A 25,407-nucleotide genomic window follows, 5' to 3' on the forward strand; every position below is an offset into this window, starting at 1 on the left:
AAGTGTAAAACGACCTATTAGCTCAGAGTGTTCTGTTTTCGTATATGAATCCTTAAAACAAACTGGCTTGAGAGCTCATCATCTCAGACTGTGTCCCTGAAGGCCTATCATCCTGCTCCTTCAGTCGCCCTACCTCCCTGTGTCCTGTTCTGTTGGGTGGCCTGCGGTATATGGTTTAACTTATTTCTGGAATAGCATGAAGAGGAAAAAGCAAAGCTACCATGTGTTGGGTGAAGTAAGAATCAAACCTTATGATGGTCTTCCAAGCAAAAACAGATTTTGGCAACCATTATACCCATCCCTTCCCCCTTTCCAAATCTCTGAAGCTTGGAGGTATCGTAAGTGTTAATTAGCCTAACACCCTCTATAGTTTTACAGCTATCTCTAAAAGGGGTTTTGTGTGTGTGTGTATGGGGCTTTCAAACTTTTTTTTACTGCCACTTACAGTAAGCAGTACTTTTCACCTTAAGACCCAGCATACAAACACATACATATAGAATTTTAATAAAAACCTTATTTTGTGTCTTTCCTTTTTTTTTTTTTACTTTTTTAATCTTCTGAAATGTTTGAACAAATTTAACAAAACAGGAGAGGTTTTTTTCCCTCTTATAGTGTAACTATAGCTAGCTAATATACCTCCACTCACATAGAACCCTGGCCACTAAACTTAGCCCTGCTCCCCTTTGTCCCCACTATCGCTATTCGAGTCCCACCTAAGGAATATTCCTTATTCCTCACCCCACCTCTTCTCTCTCCCCAGGCTGCATATCTGGTTGGCGTCTCTGACCCCAATAGCCAAGCTGGACAGCAAGGGCTGGTGGAGCCCACGCAGTTTGCCCGAGCAAACCAGGCAATTCAGATGGCCTGTCAGAGTTTGGGAGAGCCTGGCTGCACCCAGGCCCAGGTAACTCAAAGGGACAGGCACCATGGACAAGCCTGGGAAAGGCTGCTGAGCCAGGACAGACCAGCCCTGTGAGGGGGAGAGGGAGATGCAGGACATGTGGGGAAGGAGAGGTTGGGGCCCCAGCTCTGACCCCCCTACCCACAGCATCTCTGGGTCATTGTCTTCTCCTGCCGTGCTTCTCATTGTTCCTTCACTTACTGCCAAGTTCACCACCTCTTTATGGATGTTTGAGCTCACTCTCCTACAGAGCCTGGTATTATTTCTCCATCAGTGTGTCGGCTTTTCATCTTTCTTTCCCCCGCACCCTGCTCATGCTCATCTTTGGGTATCTCTCTCTCCCAGATCTTGACTTTTCAGGTGACTTTGTCTTTCCTAATTAGACTTCCAAGGGTATTGCTATACATCCCCCAAGCGAAAGGGGCTGCTCCCTGGAGTGGACACTTCCCTCCTGCCCTCATTGGGGCTCTTCCACGTTTCTGTCTCCTCAGGTGCTCTCTGCAGCCACCATTGTGGCCAAACACACGTCTGCACTGTGTAACAGTTGCCGCCTGGCTTCTGCCCGGACTGCCAATCCTACAGCCAAGCGCCAGTTCGTACAATCGGCCAAGGAGGTGGCCAACAGCACGGCCAATCTTGTCAAGACCATCAAGGTTCCCGGTGTTTGAATTCTCAGCCTCTCCCTGACCTATCCAGTTTTCTCTCCCCTGACCCCCTGTCATTCCCTGAGGCTTTCTACCAAATCCCACCTGCCTGAGCCCAAGGCCTGTCCTATCCAGGCTGGTCATCACCAGCCTCTCCCCACACCCTTTAAGCTCAGGAGGGAGACCTGGGCTGCACTGCCTTTGTCTCCAGTCCGTCCTGAGGGCCTCCCCATCACTCTCTTTTCAGGCGCTGGACGGGGCCTTCACAGAGGAGAACCGTGCACAGTGCCGAGCAGCAACAGCCCCGCTGCTGGAGGCTGTGGAAAATCTGAGTGCCTTTGCGTCCAACCCTGAGTTCTCCAGCGTTCCCGCCCAGATCAGCCCCGAGGTGAGGCCGGGTGAAGGCAGAATGGATGGGCCGTCTGCCGCTTCATCTTCCCAGGAGTCTTGAGATTCACCTCCCTGCTTCCCCTCTCCCCAGGGCCGGGCTGCCATGGAGCCCATTGTGATCTCTGCCAAGACAATGTTGGAGAGTGCCGGGGGCCTAATCCAGACAGCCCGGGCCCTGGCAGTCAATCCCCGGGACCCCCCGCGCTGGTCGGTGCTGGCTGGCCACTCCCGTACTGTCTCAGACTCCATCAAGAAGCTCATTACAAGCATGAGGTACAGGGGGCGGGCTGGAGAACCGGTGTGACTGGGGGATATACGTTGTGACAGAATGGAGGGGTGGGCACTTAGGTGCAATGAGATGGGATGGTGTTGGAGAACACCTGTTGTCCAAGATTCGGGGGATACAGGGAAAGGCAGGCTAGCCTTATGTTAAAGGGACGTTCTTGGTGTTGGAGCCTGTGATGTGTCTGCAGGGACAAGGCTCCAGGGCAGCTGGAGTGTGAGGCGGCCATTGCAGCTCTGAACAGCTGTCTGCGGGACCTAGACCAGGCTTCCCTTGCCGCAATCAGCCAGCAGCTTGCTCCCCGTGAGGGAATCTCTCAAGAGGTAAGGGGGAACGGGGTTCTGTGAAAGGTGTCTGGGAGGAGCGATGGCAGGCTTGAGGAAGGTGGGGGATCTGGGAATGGGCTTCATAGAAACATCGAGGGTATGGAACATGCCAAGGGGGTTAGTTAGTTGGATGTGGAAGGAAGAGTGGGGTCCTGTGCAACTAGAGGGTCCCTTTGCAGGTCAGTCAGAGCTAAAGTTCGCTTCCTCCCCAGGCCTTGCATACCCAGATGCTCACTGCAGTGCAGGAGATCTCCCATCTTATTGAGCCACTGGCCAGTGCTGCCCGGGCGGAAGCCTCCCAGCTGGGACACAAGGTACCTGGGGAGACACGTGGGGAGACCGGGATAGGGTAAACAAGGGTACCTGGCCCGGCTGACCCATTCCAAACCCTTGCCTCAGGTGTCCCAGATGGCCCAGTACTTTGAGCCACTCACCTTGGCTGCAGTGGGTGCTGCCTCCAAGACCCTGAGTCATCCTCAGCAGATGGCACTCCTGGACCAGACCAAAACCTTGGCCGAGTCTGCCCTGCAGTTGCTGTACACGGCCAAGGAGGCTGGCGGTAACCCCAAGGTACTGAGGGCCGGGTTGAGAGGCTGCTGCTACAGTAAGAGAAGCAGGAACAGCTGGGCTCCAGCTCACTCAGTCTGCCCCACAGCAAGCAGCTCACACCCAGGAAGCCCTGGAGGAGGCTGTACAGATGATGACAGAGGCCGTGGAGGACCTGACAGCCACCCTCAACGAGGCAGCCAGTGCTGCCGGGGTTGTCGGCGGCATGGTGGACTCCATCACCCAGGCCATCAACCAGGTTGGAGTCTTGGGGTGCCCATGGACAGAGCCTACTGTGGACCAGGGTCCCTAAGCCCAGTGGCAGAGACCAACAATCTTTCCTCTTCCCCCATTCTCTCCCCTTAGCTAGATGAAGGACCAATGGGTGAACCAGAAGGTTCCTTCGTGGATTACCAGACAACTATGGTGCGGACAGCCAAGGCCATTGCTGTCACCGTTCAGGAGATGGTGAGTTTGGGAGAGAAGAAGAGGACTGCTCTTGGAAAGTCGAGTTTGGACATAACTTCACTTCTTCCACTGTCTCCAGGTAACCAAGTCAAACACCAGCCCTGAGGAGCTGGGCCCTCTCGCTAACCAGCTGACCAGTGACTATGGCCGTTTGGCCTCACAGGCCAAGCCTGCAGCTGTGGCTGCTGAAAATGAAGAGGTAACTTGGAGGCAGTTGTGACCTTCCCCAGCGCCTCACAGGAAACCCCAGAGGCATGCCCCTTGTTCCATCATGTCAGCCTCTGGGGCTGTCCCACCCTCGCCCCCTCTGATCTTTCATAGAAAGGGGAACTCCTCCTCAGGGCCACTCCACGAAAGAGTGATCAGGGCTCCGCATAGGGACAGCATCAAAGCCTTCGGTCACAGGCATAAAGGAGACAGCCCAGGATCTAGAGCTTTCCTGGTCTGCCGCTGTTTCTCTGCTGACCCTCTTCTGGGCCTGTGGCTGCTTTTCTGCTGTGCTGCAAGCCTGTATTCCCTTCCTGGTTCTTCTGTTGTAAAGCCCTGAAGCGCTTCCTTCCCTAAGCTCCTGGCTTTCCAAGAAAGCAAGTAAAAATGGATCTTAGCGTGACACACCTAATCCCCAGCCCCAAACCCCTCCACAACCGCACCGCGCACAGGCCAAATTGTAAGCCGTGGCCTCTGACTCAGATACCCCAGCATGAAGTGCTTCTCCCCTCCTCCTCACCGTGCTTAACAAGGTCCTCACAGCTGGTGCCCACAGGCCAGTATTTTCCATGTGTGGGAGGTGGCCTCCTGACTAAAGGCTGTGAAACAGGACAAGTCTGTGCTGGGCGCTTTTTCTCACTACCTCCTCAGTCTGCAGTGCATGGTTTCTTAGGTCCTTAGTGACTCCTCCGAGCACACTGGACGTACCCGAGCGCCTCTCGTAAAATCCATCTCCCTCTTTCACCTGCTCACAGATAGGTGCCCACATCAAGCACCGGGTTCAGGAACTGGGACACGGCTGTGCTGCTCTGGCCACCAAGGCAGGCGCCCTGCAGTGCAGCCCCAGTGACGCCTACACCAAGAAGGAGCTCATAGAGTGCGCCCGGCGAGTCTCTGAGAAGGTGACCTAGCTCATCCCCACGGACTGAGGGCCAGGCTCCCCAACCCTGCAGCCTTTCCCATCCTCCTCCAGCCTTCCCAGCCCTCTCCTCCGTCCCTTCTCTCAGACACCGGTGACCTTTCCCTTTCACGGGACACCGACCACAGTCGCCACATGACTCTCCTCCCCCAGGTCTCCCACGTGCTGGCTGCGCTCCAGGCCGGGAATCGTGGCACCCAGGCCTGCATCACGGCAGCCAGTGCTGTGTCCGGCATCATTGCCGACCTCGACACCACCATCATGTTCGCTACCGCTGGCACACTCAATCGAGAGGGCGCTGAAACTTTCGCTGACCACCGGTGAGGAGGGCACTGGGCCTCATGGAGGCAGGGCGGGGTTTGGGCCACAGAGGCTGGAGGGGCCAGGGGAGGCCTGAGAAGAGCTGACTGGGCCGGACCCTCCCCCAGAGAGGGCATTCTGAAGACTGCAAAGGTGCTGGTGGAGGACACCAAGGTCCTGGTGCAGAACGCAGCTGGGAGCCAGGAGAAGTTGGCACAGGCTGCCCAGTCCTCTGTGGCCACCATCACCCGCCTCGCTGACGTGGTCAAGCTGGGTGCAGCCAGCCTGGGAGCCGAGGACCCAGAGACCCAGGTATCCAACTCACACCCCTAATTCTGGCCAGAACCACTTCCTGTTCCCCCTTTTCTTCCCACAGACCAGAGCCTCTGCTCCCCCACACAGGTGGTGCTGATCAATGCAGTGAAAGATGTGGCCAAGGCCCTGGGAGACCTCATCAGTGCAACAAAGGCTGCAGCTGGCAAAGTTGGGGATGACCCCGCCGTGTGGCAGCTCAAGAACTCTGCCAAGGTGGGAGGAAATGAGAGCTGCTTCTGGGGAGGGAGCGGATCATTGTGCTTCCTCCTGTTCCTTAAAATGATCCCTCCTTCCCTCCCTCCTCTGATGCTCCCCAGGTGATGGTGACCAATGTGACATCACTGCTTAAGACTGTGAAAGCTGTGGAGGATGAGGCCACCAAAGGCACACGGGCCTTGGAGGCAACCACTGAGCACATACGGCAGGAACTGGCGGTGAGTGCAAGTCTGGGGCATCGGGGACTTGGGTCGGAGAGCAGGGTCGTGATAGATTGTGAACTTGCGCCGCACACACACACACACACACACACACACAGATGTAGATACACAGTCTCCTGCTCGTTGCCAGACTTCTTCCACGAGCTGCACTCTTGTCTTCCCCTTCCTCACCTATTTCCTCCCTAGCGTTTGACACCTCCCTCTCATCCCCCCACTTTCTCTGGTCACCAATGGCCTCTTAGTTGCCACATGCAGTGGCCGCTTCTTGGCCTTCATCTTCTTCAGACATTTCCAAAGCAGTTGACTCCCTTAGCAAGCCTCTCTTTGAAAGCCTTTCTTCCTTTGGCCTTCTTGACACTGGCTTTTCTCTTGCCTCCCACGTCTCTTCTGTAGTCGTCATTGAATCACCTTCAACCTAGTAGATGTAGAGGCCTTCCCAGAACTGCACATATCGCCCTCTTACTCTATCCTCTTCTTTGGCAAGTTTAACCACTCTCTTTATTGTTCTCTAACAAGTTGAATTCCAATTCTGAGTTTAGTTATTTCCAACTGCCTGTTTGACGTCAGCACCGAGATGCAGTGCCTCCCAACCAGCTGTTCTTCCTGACGTGCTGCTTCCCACTAACGATGGTAACAGCCTCCCGGTCCTGAAGGTTCCCTCAGTCATCTTTGACTTCACTGCCTTACTCACCATATTCAGGCCATCGCCAGGTCCTGCCAGCCACCCTCCTCTGTTCTCTTTTCCTTTCATCCCTCCTCTCCGGGCCCACTGGCAGCACTCTCCCTCACTTTGACTGCTGTGCCAGTTTTCTACCTGGTGTCCCTGCCTTCAGTTTCTGTCACTTTCATCTTTCCTACTCATCTTTCTAAGTTTTTTTTTTTTTTTTATCTATCTATTTGGCTGCGTTGGGTCTTAGTTGAGGCATGCGGGATCTTTCGCTGTGGGCTCCAGAGCGCGTGGGCTCCAGGGCGCATGGGCTCTGTAAGTTGTGGCGCGTGGGCTTAGTTGCCCCACAGCATGTGGGATCTTAGTTCCCTGACCAGGGATCGAACCCACGTCCCCTGCATTGGAAGGCGGATTCTTAACCACTGGACCACCATGGAAGTCCCTCATCTTTCTAACTTCTAAATTCGTCTTTCTCATCTTCTGTTTTCGCCTCTCCTTAGAGATGTCTAAATTGAAATTCCTAACTTTCTGCTTCCCAAACCTGATCATTTCCTCATCTTCCCATATCAGTAAGTGGCACCTCTTAGTAACTCAGTTCCTAAAGATAGAAACCCAGCTCTAACATCTTTCTCTCGTTCCCTACATCTGAGCCCATCAGCAGTTCTTTTAGTGCTCCCTCCAAATAGATCTCATTTGCCCTTTGCCCCATCTCTGCTACCACCACCTTGTCCAAACCGTCATCGGTCCTTAGCTGTGTTTATGTGATAGTGTCTGTCTAATCTCCCTGCTTCCCCACTCCACTCACCCCCTCCAGTCCATCCTCTCTACACGGTAGCCAGAATAATTTTTTTTTTTAGGCCGTGCCTTGCAGCTCGTGGAATCTTAGTTCCCTGACCAGGGATTGAACCTAGGGCCATGGCAGTGAAAGCGCCAAGTCCTAACCACTGGACCGCCAGGGAATTCCCAGAATTATCTTTTAAAAATATACATCAGGTTATTTCACTTCAGTGCTCACAACCCTTTAGTGACTGCCCTGGCATCTGTGGTAAAATCCACTCTCCTTACCATCGCCTCCCAGGCCCCAGGGCCCCTGCTCTCCTCCCCTTCCAGGCCCCAGGCCCACTGCATTCTCAGCTCTGCCCACTGCAGGCCCTTGCTCTTGCTCTCTTCCAGCTTTTTGAACATCTGGTTCCTTCTACTCCTTTAGGCTTCAGCTTAAACATCCCCTCCTCCTGAGGCCTTCCCTGACCACCTTTATGAAAAAGGACTTCCTTTTTCTTTCTCATCACAGCACCCTCTTTTTTTCCTTCACAGTCTAGTTTCTTTGCTCGTTTACCTATGTATAATCTGTATCCAAAACCAGATTGTAAGCTCCACGAGAACAAGGGCCTTGTCTACCTTATCCCCCATTGCATTCCTAGCACCTCACACAGAATCTGCCACGTAGCTGATCTTTAGTAATTTGTTGGATGAACACATACATCAAAATATTTTTATGACTTTTACATATTATATGAAATTCTAACTTCCTTATTCTGATATTCAAGACCCCAACAATCTTTTCTCCTTCATCCGTGTATTCTGGAACATTCCTTGATACTCTCCCACTTGATGTCCTGGTTATTCATGCTCTACCACTTACCTAAAATGCCCTCCCAGAGCTTCCCTGGTGGCGCAGTGGTTGAGAGTCCGCCTGCCAATGCAGGGGACACGGGTTTGTGCCCCAGTCCGGGAAGATCCCACATGCCGCGGAGCGGCTGGGCCTGTGAGCCATGGCCGCTGAGCCTGTGCGTCCGGAGCCTGTGCTCCGCAACGGGAGAGGCCACAACAGTGAGAGGCCCGCGTACCGCAAAAAAAAAAAAAAAGCCCTCCTGTTATCTATATTTCTTAAGACCTGGCTCCTTGCCCACCTTCACCACTCACCCTGTCAAGGCTTCTCTTTACTTTACGAATGAAAACCCAGCTCAGAGGTACTTCTTTAATTTCAAACAGATAAATTCTCCCTGATCACTTCAGTCAGAAATGACGACCAGCTGCCTTCTATTATATTAGCTGTGAACGTGTGAAAGTCTCCAAGCACTTGACCTATGATAAATATTCAGTGAATGCTTGTTGAGTGAACACATGGATGAATAAACCAATCACATGACTGCTGTGCTATCTTACAGCCTCACTTACTGTGGAATTTTTCGTCTTGTTCTACCCCCAACAGGTCTTCTGTTCCCCAGAGCCACCTGCCAAGACCTCTACCCCGGAAGATTTCATCCGCATGACCAAGGGTATCACCATGGCAACAGCCAAGGCTGTGGCTGCTGGGAACTCCTGTCGCCAGGAGGATGTCATTGCCACAGCCAATCTAAGTCGCCGTGCAATCGCAGATATGCTTCGGGCTTGCAAGGTAGACATCCTTGTGGTGAGGCAGAAGTTTGAGGCAGTGAGGCAGCTTTAGGGCAGAACATGGTAGGGAGAAACTGTAGGGACTTGGGGGACTGGGAGCTCCCAAAGGATCCTAAAGCTAACCTATTACCCGGTGGTATAGGAAGCAGCCTACCACCCAGAAGTGACCCCTGATGTGCAGCTTCGAGCCCTGCACTATGGCCGGGAATGTGCCAATGGCTACCTGGAACTGCTGGACCACGTGCTGCTGGTAAGGCGGAAGTTGTCTGCTCCTCACACCAGCCTCCCTAAACACACGGTGCTCTTCCCACAGGCCTCAGACCCCGCTCTCTAATTTTTTGTTCAAATCTCCCCCCCAACGCCACCATCTGTTCCCCAAATCTGTTCTTATTTCCCAGTCTCCTTTCCACTGGGGCCCCATCAGTCTTAGCATCTTTGGTTCTCCCACTCATCTCTTCCTCTTTTTGTTTTCTCCTCTCTTCCCACCTGACCTTCTCCTTCTCTACCTCGTCATCTCTTCTTTCTTCTCATTTCATCATTCTCCTTGTTCCTTGTCAGCCGGTGAGTGACACACAGCCCAGCCCCACTGTCTTCACCATGTGTGCCGTGTGATGTCCTGGAGTCCACCTGCATAGGCTGTGTGGTGTTTGAGGCTGTGGTGTGGAGCGGTCTAGGAATGGGGGCGGGGTGGGGAGGGTTTTGATCTGCCCTTTTTCAAAGGTCAAGGTAGACGCTAAGATCTGATGTTCCCTGCTCCCTGCCCCCGTCTTCCCCAGACCCTGCAGAAGCCCAGCCCAGAACTGAAGCAGCAGTTGACGGGGCACTCAAAGCGTGTGGCTGGTTCAGTCACTGAGCTCATCCAGGCTGCTGAGGCCATGAAGGGTGAGGGGCGACCAGGGGCAGGGAGGGAAGGGAGACACTTGTCCCGGGGAGACCTCTACTTCCGGTAGTCTGCTCGGAGCTGGCCTCTGCCCATAGTCCTCACAGATGCCAAGGCCCCGGTGCTAGTAACCGTGCTGCCCAGTGCCCCTGACCTCCCTGCTCTGCCTTAGCCTCTTCCTTTCCCACTTCGTCCCACTAGGAACAGAATGGGTGGACCCAGAGGACCCCACAGTCATTGCCGAGAACGAGCTCCTGGGAGCTGCGGCTGCCATTGAGGCTGCAGCCAAAAAGCTGGAGCAGCTGAAGCCCCGGGCCAAACCCAAGGTCAGTCCTGCTCCCTCCCTCTCCCCTACCCTCAGAACATCTGCACCTTCAGCCCCTCTTACTTTCCATCTCTCTCTGCAACCTTCGTCTGTTCTTTGCAGGAGGCGGACGAGTCCTTGAACTTCGAGGAACAGATACTAGAAGCTGCCAAGTCCATCGCAGCAGCCACCAGTGCCCTGGTGAAGGCTGCGTCAGCCGCCCAGAGGGAACTGGTGGCCCAAGGGAAGGTAAGGACTCCGACAGCCAGCAGAAAGGGGACGGCAGCAGCTCTGCCGTCCACACCTGCCTGCACTGTAGCTGGGAGGCCCTTAGGACCTGCGGAGAGCACAGGTCTAAGCAGGCTCCCGCCTTCCTCCACAGGTGGGCGCCATTCCAGCCAATGCACTGGATGATGGGCAGTGGTCCCAGGGCCTCATTTCTGCCGTGAGTGTATAACTCCACCTACATCCCTCTGAGCTTCAGAGACTTGAGAAGGCTGGAGAGGGCATGGACCAGAGCAAGAGGCATATTGTAATCTAATCTCCCTGTTTCAGGCCCGGATGGTGGCTGCAGCCACCAACAATCTGTGTGAGGCAGCCAATGCAGCTGTCCAAGGCCACGCCAGCCAGGAGAAGCTCATCTCATCAGCCAAGCAGGTCGCCGCCTCCACAGCCCAGCTCCTCGTGGCCTGCAAGGTCAAGGCAGACCAGGACTCTGAGGCAATGAAACGGCTTCAGGTGAGGAACCCTGACCCATCCCATTGTACCTTGAGCTGTGCTGCTTTAAACTGTCACCCCCGAGGCATGCTTTCTGTGAGGGAGTTGAGGGACTCTCAGCTGGGACCCTACCTGAGTTCTCAACTCATGCTGCCTTCTCTCTACCCAGGCTGCCGGCAACGCAGTGAAACGAGCCTCGGATAACCTGGTGAAGGCGGCACAGAAGGCTGCAGCCTTTGAAGAGCAGGAGAACGAGACAGTGGTGGTGAAGGAGAAGATGGTTGGGGGCATTGCCCAGGTAAGCTCTGTGCCAGACACTCTGAGGGACACTGTCAGCAGGGCGGTCCCAGTGCCCGTGCCGGTCTCAACAACCCTAAACCCTAAGGCACATACGCACTGACCTGAGTCCCTGATCTCCATCCCTCAGATCATTGCCGCCCAGGAAGAGATGCTTCGGAAGGAACGAGAGCTGGAAGAGGCGCGGAAGAAGCTGGCACAGATCCGGCAACAGCAGTACAAGTTCCTGCCTTCAGAGCTTCGAGATGAGCACTAGGGCAGCTGCTTCTGTTCGATGCAGACCCAGCCCAGAGACTGTGCCTGCCACCACCAAAGCCTTCTGGGCTGTCGGGCCCAGCCTGCCACCCCAGCACTGCCGGAAGTGCCTGCCAAACCCCGGGCCTGGCCCTGCCCAGTCCCACTGCACATCCCCTGTCCCCTCCCGGATCCAAGTGCCTTCATGCCCTAGGGCCCCCTAAGTGCCTGCCCCTCCCCAGAGTATTAACGCTCCGAGAGTATTATTAACGCTGCTGTACCTCAGTCTGAACCTGCCAGGGCCCCAGCCCGCAGCACCCCGCCAGCAGCTTCCAGCCAGTCCCCACAGCCTCTGCTCTTCTCCTCCTTTTTGATACTGGCGAGCCCCACCCCCCAGCTAGCTGTGGGGGCCGTGAGGGTACAAGCCCCCAACAGGTCATGCTCCAATAAAGGTGATTCTGCCTGCAGCCTCTGCCTGGCTTCATGAGGAGGTTCCCCCAGGGCAGGGCAGAGAGAGTGGGATTCAGTTCTGTACCCACTTGATCTGGCTCAGAAATGGAGCGGGGGCAGACAGGCAGTCTGCCCCGAGGCCCCTTCCTCCTACTTGCACCCAGATCCCTGAAGTCATCCTCGTCGGGAAGCTGTCCCCGAGGAGTCACACTCCTGTTGTCCCCAGCTCACTGGCCAGCGCCTACGCCTCACCAAGTGTCATTCTTCTGTTGCTGGGACAGCAGCTGCCACTGCTCTTTGTGGCTGCAAGGGACACTCTGTGCTTCATCACTGCTCAGAGTACGTGAACAAATCCAGTCCCTCGCCAAATCCGAATTTTCAAAAAGCAGCTTTGCTGAAAACAGTAAGCCTATGGATACAAGTGTCTGGGCCTAAGAGAATTGTGGCCACAGATTTGGTTGAGGCAGTTAACAAGCAAAAAATCCAACCTGAGGCTGCCTCAGGTAGGCTCAACTGTTGACTGGGTTGGGCACTTCCAGGCCCTCCCAGGCCTTGCTGCTGCACCGGCCTAGAATAGCGCTAGAACAAAAGTAACTGAAAAAGCCGGACCCAAGTGTGAGGCCGCATAATCAGAGACCAGCGCTCCCCTAGTGGCCAGGCGGGTGCTCGCAGCTCTGTTCCAGCTGCCCTGCTAACCTGTAGGTTGAGTGGGGGGAAGCGGTCAGGGAGGTGGGTGCTGTGTGCTTCCACTTCCTTCCACACCCGCCCACGCTGCCCACACTGCCCACACTGCATGGACCACCTGGCAGGCCTCTCAGATCTGCCGCTACTTTCATGCATGATTCTTTAACCAGCCCTGGGGCCCAGTTATTTCCTTGCTTCTCCCTCCAAGTGGAACACAATTACCACCCATCTGCTGCTACTCTTGTCACCTCCTGTCACCACCTTGAAGCCATGACATCTTCTACTCCTATACCATTAGAGTAAGTTTAAAGTAGACAGAATGAGTTTGTCCTCCCCAGGGCTGCCCATTAGGGGAGGTGCCAACTTCCTACCATCACTCCTGTCGCCTGTGAGTAATTCATTCAATATTTACTAAGCCATGCCCATGCTAAGCACTGGAAAACAGATGTATTATCACCTCTCTGACGCAGACTGGCAACTGCAATACGTACTGCTGTGGCCCCCTAACCCCGGATACAATGTCCTAGCATCGTTGAGGACCTTAGAGATCAAATCCCTTTTAAAACTTCCCCAACAAGTGGTAGTCCAGACTGTTTGAACTCCTCCAGCTATGAGCCCAGGACAGCTGCTGACTCCTGCTACCACTTCCCTGCCATGTCCTCAGGAATTGTGACCAATCACGTACCTCTCACTAGTGATGCCTCAGGGAGCCTTCTGGGGCGAGACTTGAATACCCATTAGATCAGCAGTTCTTAAACTGTGGTTGGCCCTCCGGCCCCTAGAGGTTCCCAAGACCCTTTCAGGAGTCCATAAGGTCAAGATTATTTTCATAATAATACTAAGACATTATTTTCCTTTTTCAGTGTCAACATTTGCACTGACGGTGCAAGAACATTGGTGGATAAACTGCCTTAGTACAAATCAAGGCAGTAGCTCAAACTGTACTACAAATGGTCATTGTAGTCTGCACCACCATGCACTAGCAATTTAAGAAATAAGTGCTGGCTTCTTACTTAAGAATGTCCTTGATGAGGCAGTAAAAAAATATTAATTTTATTAAATCTTAGTCCTTTAGCAACAAGTCTTTTCAATATTCTGTGTGATGAACTGGGAAGTATGCATAGAGCACTTCTGCTGCACACCGAAGTATGGTGGTGTCTAAAGGAAAGCACCTAGACAATTCTTCGAGTTGTGAGCTGAACTAGCTGCTTTTTTCATGGAGCGCCACATTTACCTGCAGGAATGACTGACAGACAAACCATGGTTATCAGACTTGGGTATCTGGCAGGTCTTTTCTCGAAAACCAATACAAAAAACCAGAGTGTGTCACTTCAGGGAAAAACCTGACGGTACTTGTTGCCAATGATCCAATTCAAGCTTTCAAGTGAAAACCAGAATTTTAGAAAACTTGTCTCTGCCATGAGCTTTACAGCTTCCCCACACTTAAACTTTTCTGTTGAAACCATCATGATTTTTTTAATAATATATAATGAAATGTATTGACATTTGAAACATCTGCATAGCTCAGTGAATCATTTTCCAAATGACCAATGCTTGATGTTACAAAATTATCCCTGGCTAAAAGATCCAACCAAAGTGCAATACAGACTAATTGGTTACAATGAAACGTACAAAAAGGTTATTGATATAGTTTCATTGCAACTAACCCTTAAGAGCATACCACCTGTCAAGTGTTGATGTAGCATCAAAGAAGAATATCCAGGATCACACAAAAAGGCTACAAATACCAATGACCCTCGAACAACATGGGTTTGAACGGCACTAGTCCACTTATATGTGGACTAGTTTATTACAGTACTACGTGATCTGCGGTTGGTTGAATCCAGGGTTGCAGAATCATGAAGACGAAGGAACCAAGCATACAGAGGGTTAAGTTATGGGTTTACAACTTCACAGACCCCTGTCTTGTTCAAGGGTCAGCTATATACTATTCTCTTTTCCAACTACGTATCTGTGTGAAACTAGATTCTCTTCCTATACGGTACTTTAAACAACCAATACATAGCAACCGATAGAAAGCTCAAGTAGATTTTGAGAATCCAGTTGTCCTCTATTAAGCCAGATATTAAAGAGATTTGCAAAAATGTAAAATAACTGCCATGCTCTCACTAATTTGGGGAGGTGAATATAGTTATTTTTCATTAAAAGTATCTTAACATGGTAATGTGTAATGGGTTTGTTTCTGTTACTTTTAATAAATTAATAAATATTGAAATTTTTTCTTAGTTTCCATTTTAATATGGTAAGTATTGACAGATTGATAGATATGATAGATATGACTCCAACAAAAGCTTTTTGGATCTTCAAACGCCACTCTCAATTTTTAAGAGTGTATGGGGGTTCTAAGATGAAGTTTGAGAATTGGCCCACTAGACCATGAGTTCCCCTAGATCCACATAGTACCTTTGTGAATTCTGAACCTGGTGCACAAAAAATTGACCCGGCAAATGTTTACCAAGTGCCAACTCTATGCCTGATGCTATGCTACACTGGGGATTCAGAATTGAAAAAGACAGCCCCTGTTCTGGAGATCAGTGAAGGAGGCAAACAGGTACAAGGACAGTTATAACAGGGACTATGAGAATGTCAGTTAGGAGCCTTCACCAAAAACATGCACCTATTAGGTGGAAAGGGTGGTCGGGACAAGTGGCTAGGGAAGGCTTCCCAGAAAAGCTGCCACTTGGTCTTTACAGCCACCAGGAATCAGCCAAGGGAAGAGCATTTTAGCGAGAGAACAGAAAGGTGGAAGCTTCAAGAAAAGTATGGTGATTTCCAGTTCCTGCACTTAGCTCAGTATGAATGCTGCACAGAAGTACAAGTCTGTGTACTGGGGGTGAGGTTGGAAATGAAAGGAGGTAGAGCTAGAGAAGTGGGCAGGAGCCAAAACAAAGGGCCTTATATACCATATTAAGAGATGTGGATTTTTCCCATCAAAAGAGGGAGGGCGAAGGGAGGGGTTTGGGAGGATTTTAGGGTCCTATTTGCACCAACTTTAAAGAAAGACTTTTGTGTAACAATGTGGAGGAGAGCTGGGGAACCAGGAGTAAGACCACAACAGACCCAGGCAGGAGGTAATATAAGGAGCTGCCCAAGGCAACCCCAGAGACTTCAGAGGAGGAACCTCATTTGTAGGAAGTAGAACCTACAGGATTAAGTGGATGTGGGAAGTGAGGGACGGGAGCTCTTGATTACCAGCCAGGGGTCTGGCACTGGCTACAGGGTGGATGGAAGCGACTCTCACGAGTTTGGGGAAACAAGGAGACGGAGTGAACACCGCGAGATCAGTTTTGTTCCGTGTGTAGCAGCAGTCGCCTAAGCAGATCTAAATACATTTCAGAGCCCCCTCCCTCCCCGCCCCCATCTCACCCGGGGCCCGGGACCCATGGTTCCCACAGTTCCCGACCCGCCAGCAAAAGCCAGGCGTCCCGCCCCTCTGCCCCTGGGGAGCAAGGCTTCCTCCGCCTGGTCTCCCCTTTCCCCCCTTCCAAGGCAGCTCTCCACTTCCTCTCCCCCCACCCCACCCCGAGAAAAACGAAAACAGCCTGGCGCCCGTGCCTCTGATTTCCCGACCCTAGGCCCCAGCTCCCGGAGCTCTTTCTGGTGGCCTCGGTCCGAGAGGACACCGCACCCCCAGCTCCTGACGCCCAGCAGCTCAGTAACTCTTACCCTCGCCCCTGCCTTCCTCGCCCCAGCCCGGCTCCGCCTCCCCACGGGAAATATCCCAAAAAAGGGCAGAAAAGAAATTTCAGCGTAAAGCTGGCTCACAAGGGAAGAGAGGCGAGTCCGCCGGGAGAAGGGGAGGAGAAGGGAGGGCGCACGGGGAGGTTAGGCGAGAGCGGGGGTGGGTGGGGGTGAGTGGAGGGGCGGTGGGGCCGGTGGAGCCCGGAGCGGGGCAAGGAAGGGACGCAGAGGGACGCGTCCCGGGAGGGGATGGAGACGGGGGAGGGGAGCGCGCCGCGTCCTGCCCGGCAGAAGCCGCGTGGAAAATATGCGGGGCACGTGGGGGTGGGGCAGGCGGGGCACGGAGCTGGGTTCTGAGTCCCGGCGACCATGGAGGAGGGGCCCTGGCTCCAGAGGCAGGGGCTGGAAGGGGCTGGAAGGGGGAAGAGAGGTCAGGCCCGCCCTCGGGGGCAGCCAGCCGGGCCTCGCCCCGCACTGCGACTGGGTCTCTGGGCTCCCCTCCTGACTCAGTTTCCCCAAGTCCCTGGAGAGACTCTCCGCTATCACTGCCACGTCGGTAACGCAAACCCAGAGTCTGGGACTCAGGGTAAACTGAGGCACTCGAAAGGCGGAGGAGCCCCGCCTTCCAAGAGACATTTAATCCGAGGGGATTTACAGGAAACTTCTAAATTAAGTGCAGCGGCTGCTGCAGCTGATGGGGGGGACACTCCGGTCCTTGCGCCCGGGCAGCTGCCGTGAGCTCAAACCCCGAAATAGCCCCAGGGCCCCCAGCCGCAGCTGCCACTGGGCTGGGCTGTCACTCAGAAGAAGCGCGGAGCCCCCAGCCCCAGGGTCCCCTCCCCTCTGCAACGCTACGGTGTTTTCTTTCGACAGACTCTCCATCTACTTTCCCTTCAGACGGCCGTGGGAGGGGGGGGTTGGTGGGGAAAGGGAGGGGGGAGAGGCGGAGCCCCGAGGGGGTGGGCGCAGGGGGTGGCCGCGCCCCCCCGACCCTGCAGCGCTTCTGCCCCTACAAGGTTTGGGCTGCGGTGGGGGAGGGTCCTGGCCCCCGGCTCCGCCCGGTCCCTCCCCGCCTTTTAGGCGCCCGCGCGGCTGGGACATCCCAGTCCCGGTTGGTCCTCCTCGCCTGCCACCCGTGCAACCACTTCGCGCAGCCAGCCCAGTCAGCCCGGTCCACCCCACAGCCCGCCGGCCGGCCGGTCTCCCACCGCAACCATGGACGCCATCAAGAAGAAGATGCAGATGCTAAAGCTGGACAAGGAGAATGCCATCGACCGCGCTGAGCAGGCTGAGGCCGACAAGAAGCAAGCTGAGGACCGCTGCAAGCAGGTGGGGGCCCCAGGCCCGGTGCATCCCCTGCCGCCACCCCACAATGCGGGTGGGGTAGGCCCTGCCCGGTGCCCCTCAGCCTCTGACCTGCTGTCCAAGGCTCTCTACTGTCCAGTGTGAGGGCTGCTGGGCCTTCACGGTACCCCTCAGGGCCCTAGCCAGAGCCACGCTTCATCTCATCCACCATAGCCTGGGGAGCCCCGGTCCCCCCCTTTCCACTCCTGCCCTTGCAGAGCCATGATGGCCCTTGCTCCTTGGGGTCGGAAGCTCTCTCTCCCCTCCCGCCAGGTCCCTACAACACCCCTGGCTGCACTGTCCCTCCTCTGCTATCCCTCTTCCTCCCTGACAGCCGCTACATATCTCTTAGTACCCCCTCGCACGCACCACTGCCTCCTGCCTGGGCCTGGGCCTGGCTGACTGAGGCTTTTCTCTCCCAGCTGGAGGAGGAGCAGCAGGCCCTCCAGAAGAAGCTGAAAGGGACGGAAGACGAGGTGGAAAAGTATTCCGAATCAGTGAAGGATGCCCAGGAGAAACTGGAGCAGGCTGAGAAGAAAGCCACCGATGTGAGTGTGGACCTGGGGGATGGTGGGAGAGTTAGTGCACTGGGAGAGGTCCCAGACATGGGGATGGAGGGGATCTTCAGCACCAGGACAGAAACCGTTTCCTCGCAGGAACCCAGGCTAGGGCAAAAGCTGGCACAAATAATCCAAGACAGTGGGTAAATCAAAACCACTTCCCACTTCCCCCAGAGGACACAGTGTTGTAATTTCGTTTGGTTCCAGCTCTTAGCGTGTACAGTGACCAAGCAATGAGTCACCGCGGGGGTGGGTGGTACAAGAATTTACCATCCATCTCAACTAATCCCCCAGCTGAACATGGAAAGGAGCTTGCAGCTACCTTTTCGGGGTGCGGGGCAGGGGGAGGGGAGAGGAGTTCAAAGAGGGGCCCTGACTTGAGCTACACCCCCCGGGGGGGCCATTAGAAATTCCCTGGCCTTGACTTCTGGCTCCAGCGGCCCTGCTGTGCACTGGGACGCCAGCTCAGGTTCTGTCAGTCCCTCACTTACCCTCATTAAGCTCTTGGCCTTGAGACCATGCCAGGCCACGGGGCAGAGGGACAGAGCCACAAACGCCACGGCAGCCACCTTGGCAAGTTCTGCTCACTCAGAGATTCCTCTGCTCACCCCCCACCCGCTAACCAGACTTCTCCACCTCCTGCCATTCCCAACCCCTCCCCCCACGAGGTAGGAGAACGGCCATCAGACTTTGGACATGGTACTTTCTCTGCCTCATGCTCCCCGTTTGCCTTCCACCCAGGCTTAAGTTTAAGATGAGCCTGCGGTTGGGTGGATGGGGGGATTCGCATACGTACGGTCTGAACATCCGAGATCAGAGATGACATTACTGTTCGTATTGACCATTATCCTTGTTCCCCATCCCCCCCTAGCCCCAAGGTTGGTTTCTCTGACCTCCAGCCTTCGGTTTTGGTTCTTCACCAGCCCTGGCACTTGGGAGGGAACTGACCTGCAGCTGCTAGTGAAGACGACCCTGGGCATCTGACACTCTATAAATAACTGAGGCCCAGTGCAGCTGGAGTAAGGACTGGAAACCCAAGGAGCTAGGTGGGGGCTGGAGGGAGGAGGGGAAGACAGGGACAGAGCTGGGAAAGCAGGGCAGCAGCACCAGTAGAAGATAGGAAACGGTGCCCAAACTTATTGTGTGACCTTGAACACAGCACTTAACTTACACGGTGCCTCAGTTTCTCCTTTCTCTCTTGCTTCTCATTTGTGCAGAGGGGACAGCACTGCCTGTCCTGCAGTTAGAGGGCAGCATCCGTAACTGGGAAGAACTTGAGAAGCAGAAAATGGCAAAAGTCATTCCTGTGATGCGGGCCCCAGGACTTCCCAGATTCTCCAGAGTCATGTCACCCCACTACCATGAAGAATTTCCCTTTTGCAGAGTCTCATCTCTCTCTAGAATAGACCTCCAGTGTCCCCCAGAGTCATTCTTACCAACCCCAGTGCTGTCCCAGAATCCTTCCACATTGAGTCATATGGCCCTGTGCCCAGGATGGGCTCTTGTCACTCTAGGTGGCCTTCAGCACCTGGAGGATAAGCTGCAACTACTTTCTATATATGGTGTTGTTTCCCCTGTCCTACACTATCACTCAGGACCTGCTTTCTACTCCCTCTACCCCCAGTGCTGCCACCCATCTCTTCCCTGTCACTCTCTTCTTCCCCTACACTGGTCATTTCTCCTTTCCAATCCTAAATCTCGCGGTTTCTGTGTTTTGTCCTTGAGGGAGAGACAAGGGATAACCTAACGTTTATGGGGTGTGGACTCTGCAGGCACATATTCAAGTGCTTTCTGCATATTATTTTACTATTTCCCAAGATTGCTTATCATCAGAATCCCTTGGAAGCTTTAAAAAAAAAAAAAAAAAAAGGGCTTCCCTGGCGGCGCAGTGGTTGAGAGTCCGCCTGCCTGCCGATGCAGGGGGCACAGGTTCGTGCCCCGGTCCCGGAAGATCTCACATGCCGTGGAGCGGCTGGGCCCGTGAGCCATGGCCGCTGAGCCTGTGCGTTCGGAGCCTGTGCTCCGCAACGGGAGAGGCCACAGCAGTGAGAGGCCCACATGCCACAAAAAAAAAAAGATGGAAAGATTTCCAAGCCCCTGCCCTGGAGATCTCAGTTCAGTGGCTCCAGCATGGAGCTAGAGAACCTGGTATTTTTTATACACCTCCCAGATGATCCTGTTATTAATCCAGTATTAGAAGCACTGCATTATCTCAGAACAGCCTACAAAGTAGGAACTGCTATTGTCAACTCCAATTTAAAAAGGAGGAAACTGAGGCTTAGAGAGACTAAATAAGTTACCCAAGGTCACACAAGTAGCTCAAAGACAACAGTGTCACTCAGAGCTGACGCTCTTAACACCAAGTTGCACTACTTCTCTCATTTTCCTTTATTGGGGCCCTTCTTGCTCTGTCCTCTCTTTCTCAAGGTATCGTCTGTTTCTGTGCACGTTCTCCAAAACCACCATGATTTTGCCTCTGTACTGCAGGATCAGTGGCTGATCTGCCACTCACACTGCCCTCGCACCGACCTCACTTGCCTCGGGCATTGGCAGGGAGTACCCTTGGTACAGCCTAGGGTGTCCTAAATAGGCCTGGCTTGCTTCCGGAGCCTCCCGCTAGGGGTCTGCCTGGCAGCGAGTGACATCACAGAGTTTGATTCTGTGATTGGCGGTTTTTAGCAGCACTGCAGTCTGGTTGGCCTGATTCTTCCCCACCCCTTGCCTGGGCCAGGCTCTGCTGAGGAGTCGTCAGGGCTGCCTCAGACCTGGTCCCAGCAGTTGGAGGGCTCTCAGGAGGGATGGAGGGATCTGTGTGCAGATAACCATTGGAGATTATGCACCGTGCTAGAAGAGGCCCTGTAGCAGGGGAGTGGAGCTTGTCCAGGAGGGCATGTTTTGGGCTGGAGCACAGAGTCTGCACGGAAGATGGTTGGTTTGGGGGAAAAAAAAATAGGTTGAAATTCTGGAGGTCAGGAAACCTAGGTTCGTTCTGACAAGAATCTTAACCATCCTCTGAAGCCTCTCTGATCCTCAAGGCAGACAAAGCCTCTCTGACCTCTGACCTTTGACTCACAGGCCGAGGCAGATGTGGCCTCCCTGAACCGCCGCATTCAGCTGGTAGAGGAGGAGTTGGACCGGGCGCAGGAGCGCCTGGCTACAGCCCTGCAAAAGCTGGAGGAGGCTGAGAAGGCAGCTGATGAGAGTGAGAGGTGGGCAGGGGGGTCCTCAGAGGGTGGGCCGGGGAGGGGGCTGGAAGCCTGTCTCTGCTGGTCCTAACCCGACCCCTACTCCTCTCCCTGACTCTCAGAGGAATGAAGGTCATCGAAAACCGAGCTATGAAGGATGAGGAAAAGATGGAGCTGCAGGAGATGCAGCTGAAGGAGGCCAAGCACATCGCTGAGGATTCAGACCGCAAATATGAGGAGGTGAGAGCCCTGCCCCACTTTCTTCTCACTCCCGAGTCCCAGACACCCCCAGTCATTCACCATGGATCTCCTCCTCCTCTCTTCCCCATCCCCACAGGTGGCCAGGAAGCTAGTGATCCTGGAAGGAGAGCTGGAGCGCTCAGAAGAGAGAGCTGAGGTGGCTGAGAGGTGAGGACACCACAGGGCGGCAAGTGAAACTCGGCTTGAGCCCATGGCTCTGGGGCACTCTGCACAGTGGGGAGGCAGTTTCCCAGGCGTGGGATCACAGGGACGGGTCCTGCCTCTGACCCCTACGTGCTGCCCCCAGCCGAGCCAGGCAGCTGGAGGAGGAACTGCGAACCATGGACCAGGCCCTCAAGTCCCTGACGGCCTCAGAGGAGGAGGTAGTCACCTCTCTGGACCTTTCTGGGCAATGGCACCTTCTCTAGGCTCACCTTCCCCTCCATCTCAGGCTGCTCTCCCTTACCTGCTGGGGGCCGGGAAGGGCCTGGGGCTCCTAAACTCTGCCTGCTGTCACTCTCACAACTTTGCTCTTCTCTTCTCTCCTCCACCCCTCCCCCACTGTGCCATCTCCGCTGTCTCCCCCACTGTGCCCTCACACCCCACCCTGCCACACACCCCCTGCAGTAAATGTGGGGACCTAGAGGAGGAGCTGAAAATTGTTACCAACAACTTGAAATCCCTGGAAGCCCAAGCGGACAAGGTAGAGGGGGGTAGAGGGCCAGTGAGGATGGGGTCCTTCAGGGGAGGGAGGCGATGGGCCCAGGCAGGGCAGGGCCGGATGTTTGATGGAGACAAAATCAGGAGTAGCCTGTGGGGCTCCGTGGAGAAATGAAGGACTTGTGGAGGCGATGAACTGATGGCATGTGTCTGTCCCTAAAAGTATTCCACCAAAGAAGATAAATATGAAGAGGAGATCAAACTGCTGGAGGAGAAGCTAAAGGAGGTGAGAGTCCTTCCAGTCCAAATCCCCCTCAAGCCCCCCAGTACCCGCCAGAGACCTCCTGTGGCAGGGAATCTGGGGACAGGGACGGAAGAGAAAGTTGATAGCGTCTGGGAGGGCCTAAGCTCCTGTCATTTTCCCCATCTTGCCTTTATGCCCAGGCTGAGACCCGAGCAGAGTTTGCCGAAAGGTCGGTGGCAAAGTTGGAGAAAACCATTGATGACCTGGAAGGTAAAAGGGATATTCCTCTGTACCCCTGAACCTTTTAAAATAGGTCCATATTCCCCATGACTTATCTTCCCAGCCCATGATACTTGCCAGTGGTAAATTAGGGTTGGACCACCTAGGACTCCACAGACTCTGGCGGTCTGTGCCCATCCAAGTAGATGTAGCCCCGTCCACTCCAGTGCTTCTCGAGCTTGAGTGAGCATGGAAATCCCCTCAGAGTTTTTAAAACACAGATTCCTGGGTGCTGCTCTGAAGCGACTGCTGACTTTGGTCTGAATCTGTGTCTAACGAGCTCCCGGGTAATGCAGATGCTGCTGGTCCTCACACCACACTCTGCGTAGCACTGATCTAGACAATTCTGTGTCCACGTGCAGCACCTTCTTCATTAAATAGAGAGCTATTTGGTTTACTATCTAGGTTTTCATGATAACATTAATGGAAAATACTTTTTGAAGCTAGATTTGGTGAAAACAAGCATCCAGGCATTTGCTAGTCTGTAGCTGCTTCTCACTGTTACCGACAACGTTGTGCCTAAAGCTGTCTTTCCTTTTCACTTCACTTTCATAACTCCCTCTTCTCTTGCTTCCAGCCTTCTCAGGCAAGCCTCAGTTTTCTCTCCAACTTTAGGACTTTAGAACTTTGTGGCTTGAGCGCCCTCCCCTTGAAGCAAGCACTCCTGCTTATGCAAAGCACTGTGCCCCCAGGCCCCTGGGGGAGGCAGGAGCTCCTGGGGGGAAGCACCAGTTTGGGGTACAGAAAAGAGCAAAAGACATAGGGGTAAAGAGAGGGGAGGAGGGGGCCCTGACAGCTGTCCAGCCTGTTCTCTGGCCTGTCTCTCTCACTCCATCTTCGTCCACCTCTCTCTGATTCTTGTTCTCTCTTTCCATTACCCTCTCTCCTTCTGTTCCTCTTTCCCTCTATTCCCTCTCCCCATACTCCCACCTGGCCCCACTCCCCTGGACCCCCCAGACGAAGTCTATGCACAGAAGATGAAGTACAAGGCCATCAGCGAGGAGCTGGACAACGCACTCAACGACATCACCTCCCTCTGAGCCTCTCACCAGTGTAGCCCGCGGCCCCTTCTCTCTTCTCCTTTCCATTCTCTGTAATGGGGAGGGGGGCAAGCAGGAGGAGCAGAAATTGCCAACATTGCACAGCCAGGCTGGACGCAGCCTAGGAGAGCCCCCGTCACAGCTGCCGCCCACCCTGACATTTGCTTCATCCTTCTATATCCATCCACTCCTCCCTCTACCCGCCAGCCTCTCCCGCTCTCTGCTGCTTAATAAACTCAACTTGGTCTCCATGCTGTTTTCCTGCCCTCCAGAGAGCACTTCCATCACCCCCACAGAGCACTGGTTCACTGCTGAGACCCTGGCTCCTACGGGCACCCCCGATCTTGTGACCCACCCCTCCCCTACTGATCTCACCCACAAACCACTGTGGCCCACACCGGAACCCTCTCTGCATGACTCTCACTGCTGCATGTGGGCACATATGACCACGTCAGTCAACCACGGGCCCTCTGGTGCCTCTGAGACACACGCCCTTCTACAGACCCAGGCATGTCACTGCCCTTGGAGCATTCAAGCTGTGATTCCAGGATCTAAAAGAATGACTGGAAGGGAAGTGGAATGGTGAGGTGCAGGGGAGGGGTGAGAAGGTTGTGAATGGTCTGGGATGAAGTTTGGAGAGACACTGGATGGCAGCACCATGGGGCTTTCCCTGCAGGTCTGTTTTCTGCCTCAAGTCTGTCTGTCTGTCTGTCTGTCTGTCTGACACTCCCTTTCCTGGCTCAGTCTTTGTCTTTCCTCCTGCTTCCAACTCTCTTCAACCTTTTAAAGAAGGAGGGTAAATTAGTTTATGACTCAGGCCTTCCCATCCCACCTCCACGGCCCCAGAGCCTTGAGTGAGGCATCCCTGTCTGACTTGTTCAGTCCATCCATTTGTCCCACCCACAGGGTCCTCAGATCCCTGAATGTTTGGGTCTTCCTGTGCCTCCAACCCACTCCGTGTCTATTTGTCACATCCCCTGTCCATGCCTCCCCATGTTTCTCCCCACCAACCTCACGGGTTGCTTCCCCCCACAGAGACCTTGGCCAGTGCCAAGGAGGAGAACGTGGAGATCCACCAGACCCTCGACCAGACCCTGCTGGAGCTCAACAACCTGTGAGGGCTGGCCCTGCCCCCAGCCAGGCTGTAGTTGCCACTGAATAAAACTGATGTTACCAGTATCACGGGGCCCTTTAAGCCTTTCTTGGGTGTTGGGGATGGTGGTGGTGGTTTTCCAAAGTGGAGAAGGTAGAGAGGATGCCCCAGGGGAAGAGTGGAGTTGGAAGGACCCCTGAGTGAGCCAGAGGGGTGGGGCACTGGGCTCACTGAGGAGGGGTTGTGAACAGGCTGTGTGAAGCAGAGAAGCCTGGCAGGGCTGGGGGAACATCTGGCCCTTACTCCCCACAGAGCAAAGGAGCTGCTCTCAGCGGCACTGCCCCATTCCAGCAAGTGGCTGGGCCGGGCAGCACGACTGGAAGGCAAAACTGCAAAGCTACATAGGTTTTACTTGAGCAGGGTGAAAACCCAAAAGCCTCAGTGTGATTTTAAGCCTAAAGACCGAGCTTGTCCACACACACACACACACACACACACACAGTCATTCCAACAATATCGGTCATTTCTCCCTGCTTCCTGATAACATCTACATGAGGCAGAATCATGTCCCCCCACCAAAGATGTCCATACCCTAATCCTGTGAAATGTTACCTTACATGGGAAGGGGACTTTAGTTAAGCTAAGGATTTTGAGATGGGGAGGTTATCCTAGGTTAACTGGGTAGGCCCAACAT

At 54.1% G+C, this 25,407-nt stretch overlaps 2 protein-coding genes across 7 annotated transcripts in view; both read left to right on the forward strand.

The window, feature by feature from the left end:
• TLN1 (talin 1) overlaps nucleotides 1–11,699 on the forward strand; it is a 32,275-nt gene extending 20,576 nt beyond the window's left edge. Inside the window, exons 34-57 of the mRNA XM_082656286.1 lie at nucleotides 761–904; nucleotides 1,393–1,554; nucleotides 1,793–1,933; nucleotides 2,027–2,208; nucleotides 2,409–2,541; nucleotides 2,757–2,858; nucleotides 2,944–3,114; nucleotides 3,200–3,349; nucleotides 3,457–3,558; nucleotides 3,638–3,757; nucleotides 4,521–4,667; nucleotides 4,838–5,004; nucleotides 5,113–5,296; nucleotides 5,387–5,512; nucleotides 5,617–5,733; nucleotides 8,616–8,801; nucleotides 8,943–9,050; nucleotides 9,577–9,682; nucleotides 9,882–10,006; nucleotides 10,108–10,233; nucleotides 10,367–10,429; nucleotides 10,540–10,722; nucleotides 10,871–10,999; nucleotides 11,129–11,699. Of these exons, the coding sequence (XP_082512412.1) occupies nucleotides 761–904; nucleotides 1,393–1,554; nucleotides 1,793–1,933; nucleotides 2,027–2,208; nucleotides 2,409–2,541; nucleotides 2,757–2,858; nucleotides 2,944–3,114; nucleotides 3,200–3,349; nucleotides 3,457–3,558; nucleotides 3,638–3,757; nucleotides 4,521–4,667; nucleotides 4,838–5,004; nucleotides 5,113–5,296; nucleotides 5,387–5,512; nucleotides 5,617–5,733; nucleotides 8,616–8,801; nucleotides 8,943–9,050; nucleotides 9,577–9,682; nucleotides 9,882–10,006; nucleotides 10,108–10,233; nucleotides 10,367–10,429; nucleotides 10,540–10,722; nucleotides 10,871–10,999; nucleotides 11,129–11,254 (3,300 nt within the window). The 3' untranslated portion in view covers nucleotides 11,255–11,699. The remainder of the gene's footprint in view (nucleotides 1–760; nucleotides 905–1,392; nucleotides 1,555–1,792; nucleotides 1,934–2,026; nucleotides 2,209–2,408; nucleotides 2,542–2,756; nucleotides 2,859–2,943; nucleotides 3,115–3,199; nucleotides 3,350–3,456; nucleotides 3,559–3,637; nucleotides 3,758–4,520; nucleotides 4,668–4,837; nucleotides 5,005–5,112; nucleotides 5,297–5,386; nucleotides 5,513–5,616; nucleotides 5,734–8,615; nucleotides 8,802–8,942; nucleotides 9,051–9,576; nucleotides 9,683–9,881; nucleotides 10,007–10,107; nucleotides 10,234–10,366; nucleotides 10,430–10,539; nucleotides 10,723–10,870; nucleotides 11,000–11,128) is intronic.
• A 5,403-nt stretch (nucleotides 11,700–17,102) lies between these two features.
• On the forward strand, nucleotides 17,103–24,799 carry TPM2 (tropomyosin 2). Of its 6 annotated transcripts, none has more exons than XR_014296860.1 (10): nucleotides 17,109–17,397; nucleotides 17,835–17,960; nucleotides 21,048–21,181; nucleotides 21,280–21,397; nucleotides 21,495–21,565; nucleotides 22,025–22,100; nucleotides 22,281–22,343; nucleotides 22,502–22,571; nucleotides 23,538–24,296; nucleotides 24,656–24,799. XR_014296860.1 is itself a non-coding variant. In XM_082656297.1 (9 exons), exons 1-9 carry the CDS (start codon nucleotides 17,284–17,286, stop codon nucleotides 24,736–24,738), a joined length of 855 nt encoding a protein of 284 aa, XP_082512423.1. In that variant the 5' UTR covers nucleotides 17,103–17,283; the 3' UTR covers nucleotides 24,739–24,799. The 6 variants fall into 6 exon arrangements, 4 of the variants coding, with proteins under 4 accessions (XP_082512423.1, XP_082512422.1, XP_082512421.1 ...); XR_014296861.1 differs by having other exon boundaries at nucleotides 23,538–24,128; XM_082656297.1 differs by lacking the exons at nucleotides 22,025–22,100; nucleotides 23,538–24,296 and adding an exon at nucleotides 21,705–21,780 and having other exon boundaries at nucleotides 17,103–17,397.
• The last annotated feature ends 608 nt before the right edge of the window (nucleotides 24,800–25,407 follow it).

This window comes from Grampus griseus, assembly GCF_964374135.1.
Source record: "Grampus griseus genome assembly, chromosome: 6".
In the NCBI taxonomy this organism is placed as follows: domain Eukaryota; kingdom Metazoa; phylum Chordata; class Mammalia; order Artiodactyla; family Delphinidae; genus Grampus; species Grampus griseus.